The 7,349-nt window shown below is 43.9% G+C and overlaps 1 protein-coding gene across 8 annotated transcripts; it reads left to right on the top strand.

Annotated features, from left to right (window-relative positions):
* Positions 1 to 111: 111 nt before the first annotated feature.
* LOC116847701 (FAD synthase-like) lies at positions 112 to 7,086 on the top strand. 8 transcript variants are annotated; one of them, XM_032822980.1, is made up of 12 exons: positions 174 to 344; positions 601 to 741; positions 1,005 to 1,231; positions 1,321 to 1,415; positions 1,563 to 1,686; positions 1,750 to 1,862; positions 1,946 to 2,089; positions 2,167 to 2,312; positions 2,519 to 2,725; positions 2,811 to 2,999; positions 3,134 to 3,415; positions 6,951 to 7,086. In XM_032822980.1, the coding sequence occupies exons 3-11, from the start codon at positions 1,105 to 1,107 to the stop codon at positions 3,402 to 3,404; spliced, it is 1,416 nt and encodes a 471-aa protein (XP_032678871.1). In that variant the 5' UTR covers positions 174 to 344; positions 601 to 741; positions 1,005 to 1,104; the 3' UTR covers positions 3,405 to 3,415; positions 6,951 to 7,086. The 8 variants fall into 8 exon arrangements, 7 of the variants coding, with proteins under 7 accessions (XP_032678872.1, XP_032678871.1, XP_032678874.1 ...); XM_032822983.1 differs by having other exon boundaries at positions 1,122 to 1,231; XM_032822984.1 differs by having other exon boundaries at positions 1,132 to 1,231.
* Positions 7,087 to 7,349: the final 263 nt, after the last annotated feature.

The following is a 7,349-nucleotide window of genomic DNA, read 5'->3' on the forward strand; positions in this document are numbered from 1 at the left end:
TACTCTTGATCCAAGTACTCCTTAGTGTACATTGGAGCACGCGACGCGAACAAACCTATTGATTGGCTATCACGCGGACTTCCGTCGCGCGGCAAGCATTACCGCGTCTTATGTGCAGGAGCCATGAAGTCTAAATGCGAATCGGCTGATTCAGTCAGTCAGCGCCTCACTATCATTGGTCCATTAAAAGTCAGCAGTCGTAGTCGGCAGTCGAGTCGGCCTGTGCAGTTGGTAGTCTAATACTTTAGACCCGTTATTTTTACAGGTTAGTTCTAAAATCTCCGCTACACGAACTGTCACTGTTTTTATCGAAGAATCGAGGATGTAGTACGATTCAACGATAGGTCAGTCAAATTTTTTATTTTCCAGTATTATGGCTAACAGCAAATTCGGCTCTTTTGTTTGCAAATAGCATGGCTCAACAACAAAGTTAGACATTCTTTTATTTCGAACTTTTATCGCTCAACAGAGTCATTTTTATTTTTATTTTTAAGTAATATGACTCAGTTGTAGGTTAGGGAGATATTTAGTTTTACTTCTTTACATTTTCCTTATTTCTCGCTCAAGCTCATTTTTGTGCATATTTTATCTTAATTCTAGGAAACGCAGTTAACAGGGATAAATTGATTATTGCACATGGTCCCAAGCTGGTCGCCATATTTGTTGTGGTTCATAATATATGTAGATACGTCATTGGGACGTTAGAACTGAATTGATTTTATAGTAAAATATTTTTATTGAGTGAGTGTACTTACACAATTTTTTAAGTCGTGTGAAATATACTTTGTGTGTGATGCTATTTGAATTTCATAAAATTATCAAGTTAGACGAATCAAATGTACTGTTATGAAGCATATGTTAATATGCTGTCAAAATTTCATCGCGCCATTATATATATAAATATATATTAAACATTTATAATTAACATTTATAAATATATATTAAACATTTATAATTAATATTTATAAATATATATTAAACATTTATAATAATTTAAATATTAGAATACACACACGGATATGCCTTTGAGTGCATCTGTATTTGTCTTATGCATATATATATGTAAATACACATGAGTACATATATATAAAATTAATAGTATTTATGTTCATAATGCTGAGTTTACGACAGTGTCTCATTCATATTCGTATAAGAAATTGTACCATCTGTACACGAGCTATGTCGAACCATTACCCAAAAGCTATAAAACATCCAACAGCAGGGATAATAGGTCAGAATAATAATTATATATAACGACAAGTATCCCAAAGTTCTACTAAAAATTCTACTCTCTTCAATATGACATTTATATATTTTTAGTTATTGGAGATGAAATATTGAAAGCTCAAGTGAGAGATACAAATTCCTATTACATGTGTAGTTTATTGTATAAATGTGGCATTAAAGTAAAGAAGGTAAATAATTAATTTTCTCCAATGTAATAATTTTAATTAACATTTTTTAATTTTAATTAACATTATTTAAGTAGTACATGATAAAAGTTGATATATATATATATATATAAAGAATTATTTTATAATATTGAATAATTTGTTTCACAGATCTCAGTTATAAGCGACAGTGTTGAAGAAATTTCAAAGGAGATTAGAGACGCTTCCAGTAAATACACTTATGTTATAACATCTGGTGGAATTGGACCAACACATGATGATGTTACATTTGAAGGTAATTATACTATATCTGAAAGAAAAAAAATTTGTGATTATACAGAAGCATCATGATTGGCAGGTCTTGCTAAAGCTTTCGATGATAAGCTCTATTATCATCCTAAACTGGTGGATATAATAAAAAATCAGTTTGGTGCCAAAGATCCTTTGTCTCCTGCTTATAAGATGGCTCTGGTACGTCGATGATGTATTCATATTATAACACATATGATAAAACCACAAGCTCTGTAAATATTAATACTGTTCACTTATTTCAGATTCCAAAGAAAGCTACTCTAAAGTTCAATTTAAATATACGTACAGGCAAGCCAAACGCATATCCGTACATTGTATTAGAAAATGTATATGTTTTTCCTGGTTCACCAATATTTTTTGAGAGATCTTTCCAAGGTTTATACGAGGTAATTTCAACAAAACTATTCTCAGCAATCTTTTTTCTCGGATTGATCTGTATCTCCTTGTGCTTCGTGTGTTGCAGGATTTGCTCTCCGTAACGAGCAGGAGATTTGTAAAAGATGAGGTATTCATAAACGCCAGGGAAGAAGCGTTTACGAATGCCTTATCAACGGTAGTAAAAGAATTCGCCAATGTTTCCTTTGGTTCCTATCCAGTGAGCAATTACAGGTAATGCAAAGTGAAGCAATCGCTAGTTGTTTTAAACGCGACACAACGTGTATGCTCAAAACACACAGTTCCATATTTCTTTTATTTCACAAATATCGCAAACAGGATATCCTTTTCGCGGACCTGGTTTTGCGCATTTCTAACGACTCTTTTCAGCGAGCGATTTCTATTTCGCAAGAGTAAAACACGACGTGAATGATATATAGGTACTACAAAGCCTTCGTGACTATAGAGAGCGATAATGAAATTGACACGGAAAGTGCGAAACGACGATTTTGCGAGCTCAATCCCGCCCACATTTTGGTCAAATTTGACCGAACGCCGCACGTAAATTGCATCACGAAGTACAGTAATTTTCTTCAAAGTTGCCCGCATCGTCGTTCGTTCTACGAGCAATCGCTGGAAGAGCTTCGGTAAAGGAGAACAATGCGTTTTAAACTTGAATATCGTCATACCAATATACGCACATTGGACATTAACAGTTTCCACTGCGCACAGACAGTTTTATCGAGACTCTGAAAGCGTTTCCATACGCGTGGACGGCGGCATAGAGTCTAGCATCGTTATTCACCTCGCCCATATATGTAGAGTCCAATCTAATTCGAGTGACAAGTTGCGAGCAGTCTACTTCAAAGAGAAGCGGACGTCGATCCATCTCGAGGAATTCATCAAGGAGATGATTGACAAGTAATGGTGGCCCCAGTCGATACGATGAAATTACAATTCGAACAATCGAATAGATTAGCATGTAAATCAGCGTTACACAATAGCGTTACGATATTCGGTAGAGAGAGATGAAAATCGGTTCGTATATTTGTTAGATATAATCTGGCGGTGTGCACCGTGGAGGCCGAGCCCGATAAAAGCGTAAGCGAATTAATATCCATGCAAGCGCATTTGCGAACGCTGCTAGTCGGAGAGGCCGGAGAGGACGGCGTGAATGAAGTTAACCGTGGTTATGCCGGCGCGAGTAACACGGACCGATTGCAAATCAATAATCCTTTGCGTAACTGGACAAACGAGGACGTGTGGTCTTTCGCCTCGTCGCTGAGCCTGCCTTATGTGACGACGACGACGACGACGACTGCTTGAAGGAAAGCGGGGTAAGGAAGAAAATTATACTGTAAAAGCGCCTCGTGTGACAGCGTCGTAATAGCAGTATAGTGATAGTAGTAATTGAAATATATCTGATCGATAGAGGGCGTCTATTCTCGCGACATTGTTATACCTCGAAGCACGTTACGAGGGAGGATATATCGTGAGCAATCGTGACGGGACGCCGCATGTCAGCATGTTTACAGCGACAAATTTTACGGGGATGCGGAACATTCGTAATCGATATTTAGCGTTACGCGCGCGACGCCAAGAAGATTTCATCGATCGCTCTCGGAGCGCCGCTCGGGACGCTATAATAGGATAACCATTAGGATAACGAAAATTTATCATCGCGATCTTTCTCTTTCTCTCTTTCTCTCCCTTTCTCCCTTCCCTCCCCTCCTCTCCCCTCATCTCTCTCGAATTCAGATTTCAGAAATCCGCAAATGTGTCTCCGGCGTCGGCTCGCAGGCATACAGAGATATCGTTTAATATTCGTAAGGGCGAGTGCGACGCCGCGCGCACAAAAGCAAAATCCGGTGTTGTCTACGCGCGCTTTCAATATGTCCGCTCAGCCATCCGAGTAGCGAAACTGGAATGTACATGGAAGAGGGTACGTCGGCGGGAAGAGGAGCAGAAGCAGGAGGAGGAGGAGGACGTCGAGGGGGATGAGGGTCGTGGAGAGTTACTCCCCCCGCGCTCGCGAGGGTGGGAAAGGAAGGAAGGGGAGCAGGCGGACTGTGAGCTCGTATTACACATTTTTCAGCAGAGGAAAAGCCGGCTGGCTGAGAGAAACACCCTCGCCTCCTCTTCCACCTCCACCATCACCACCACCACCTCCTTCTCCTCCTCCTCCTCCTTCACCGCCCGTTCCATTCTTTTGAAATTTCATTCCGAGTTAAAGTATTCCCCCACTTTTATCCTCAGGAACTTTAAAATGAGAGCGAGTCGCGGTGCCGACGTGCCTCGCTCGCGCTCTTGCTATCTCTCTCTATCTTTCTCTCTCTTGCATCCGCGTTCGTTTGTGTGTACGTCTCGTATCCCGTGCCTATATCCTCTCGCCCATAAGCACTGGCCGACGTCGATGACGCAGGCGACCACGACAACGCACAGTCGATGAAATTTACTTAAGCCGCGAAATTGCTAATTGCTCGATCGGGATCACCCTCGGATTTCGCGACACGACAGGCACGGGAGCGTATGACGTTCATGCGTGGATGCACGCGGGCGCATACGTGAGCGTGCATAGAGTTTGCGTTTTGCGAGAGAACAGAAAGACCGTGGTACTAGAGATGGAACGAAACGAAACGAAACGAACGTATATTTCCAGAACAAATATTTACGCGAAAGAGGTATAAAAAGAGCGAAAATGTGTTTTCTGTTTGATTTGCGACTGTATTTTTCTTTCCGGTCCAACGGCTCTCTCCTCCTCCTGCTCCTCCATCTCCTCCGCCACCTCCTCCCCCCGTCGCCGCCATCACTCAGGCAACCACCCAACCACTCACTTACTCTCGACTAGCTCTCCCCTCTTTCGCGTTTCCTCGCGGATCCTCGTCGCCCTCGCCCGTACCCGCGGTGGGCGGACAGAAGGGTGCACCCACGAGAGGTAGAGAGGGACAATCCTGCGGGCATAGGTTACAGACGTATATACGCCGTCGTCGAATTGATGTTTCGAGCAGTTTTGAGCGATGGAACGAGACAGCGGCGGCGGCGTCGTCGTCCTCCTCCTCCTCCTCCTCCTCCTCCTCCTCGCAGGAGGGATACACGGCGTCGGCTCGCGGATCCACGACGGCGCTTCCACCGCCGTTGCGGCCGCCGCCGAAGAAGACGCGGAAGTAATTTAGCTTCTTGCATCAATTCGTCATTCTCGATGTTTTCGCCTCGGACTCGCTGTCCTTCTCTCTCTCTCTCTCTCTGTCGTTCTCCGTTCGCTTCCTCCCCCGTGTCTCGGCCGGATCGAGATAAACTACTCTCCTCGGCTACTTCCGCTACCGCGAAACCGCGAAACCGTCCGGCGGTTTTATCCCCGTGGAGACACCGCGCGACGATCGCAAGGACGTCGACGAGTACACGAGGACGATGCAGGCAGGTCTCCTCCCAAGCGCGTCGCAATACTCTTCGTTGTTATACACGAGCGAGCTTTTCATCTAGGCCGGCAAAAGTCCGCGTCTAATCCAATAGTAATCTCTCTGCTATCTCGGCAATTCACAAACTTCGCTAATTATTCCCACCCCGTCCCGCTCCCCCTTCCCGCTCGCTCGCATCGGAGAAGTTTCGGCCCCGTAGCTCTCTCGCGTAGACGGTGCATCCCCGAGATAATGCACACGAGCGAAAGAAGGAAAGGGGTGCTGCAGCGGCAATAACCGGGCACGTGTGCCGCACACGCGCGCACTCCTCGAGTGCCAAATATCTTCGCGCTATTTACGATATGTACTCTCCGCTACTCCGGACGTGGTGGTTCCTTACGGAGCATCCCGACCCTATCACGATTGATCCCACGAATAATACACGTGCCGGCGCGTTACGGGGGAGACGCGACAGCTCGTATGTCGCGCATACACGCACGTACACGAGGAGAAATTTACGATAAAAGTCGCCGTAAGATTTTGCAACGATACTGATCGACATTTTCTGCAGTGATTCGTTCTGTTCTTTCATTTCATATGCGTTACTTACACCTTAGGAACTGAAGCTACGCTGTTGAAACACTGCTATTCCGAGAGAAAAATGTTTAATATGTTTAACTATAATCACGTAGAGAAATTATGGCCAAGAAAAACATTCTCAATTGAATAATGTTAATGATAATCTGAATTATAATGTTAATGATATCTTTTATGTGCATATGTTACCATTACCAATTCTCGTGTTTGAATAAGCAAAACTATGTTTGGGGCCGGAAATAACTACGTAGTTTCGTCTAGATAATCTTTTTTCTTTCAATGTCCAACGAAATCTGCTGTGTGTTTAGTGAAAATTTACTATATGCCTCAGTAAGATGGACCTTACAGGTCTTGAATTACCAAGAACATATAAAAATCGAAGAGAATTTCTATGAGGGGAAAATTATAACATTCTCTCCGTGCGTATTTAGGAATTCATATATTCTGCGACACGCGTATCGACTATTTACAAAAACATTCGCGCTGGTCATGCGTTCCCGCGCGCGCGCCGGCGATGGACGTTCGTATATGTGTCGAATGAAAAATGCGCGGAATACATCCGAGGCTTCGCACAGCAACGGATCGTGAGACGACGGGGAAAGGACATTACGAGTTATTCTCTTGGAGCGCGTGCCGGTATAATCTCGCTGGGAAATCGCGCCCTGCGTACGTGCACACGCGTATGTTCCACCAATTACATTCGCGATTGCACTGCTGAAAGATTCATGCTAAAACAGACGCTGTACGATGCATTGTATAATTTACGAGTGACTTAAGTGTGTGTGTGTGTGTGTGTATATACGTATGTGTATGCAGACGAGACTCAGAGAACGCTCCCGAGCGAGGGATCGATATTGCAGTAACGACACTTTGCTTTCAGATCGTTGCCGAGTTGCGGATTCCTCGGATCTCTCGCTCACGCACGACGTGGGTTGTGGATACTTGTGAACAGATGTTTAAATTCACATGGACGAAATTTAATGTTCACGTTGGAATAAATGTGCAAGGTTAGCCGAGGAGCGTTTATTCGCACAGCCTGATCCATACCCCGCGCCGACCGTCCACACCCTTGAGCTTTACGTAAAACGCGCTGCGCAGCGGTACATAACGTTACGCAATATTCATCTTCTCCCGTTTCGTCGCGGAATCATATGGGTCGTGTGCGCGCTGAATTCTTTCTGCGTCCTATGTAACGATTGAGCTTCGATAAGTGAGATTCGCGGTCGTGGCTGCGTTTAATCGTCGCGTCTTAGGGAGGGAAACCCAACTTGGAATTTAC

The sequence above is a fragment of the Odontomachus brunneus genome, unplaced genomic scaffold, assembly GCF_010583005.1.
Source record: "Odontomachus brunneus isolate Ranch 3 - 2012 unplaced genomic scaffold, Obru_v1 Obru_scaffold_082, whole genome shotgun sequence".
NCBI lineage: Eukaryota > Metazoa > Arthropoda > Insecta > Hymenoptera > Formicidae > Odontomachus > Odontomachus brunneus.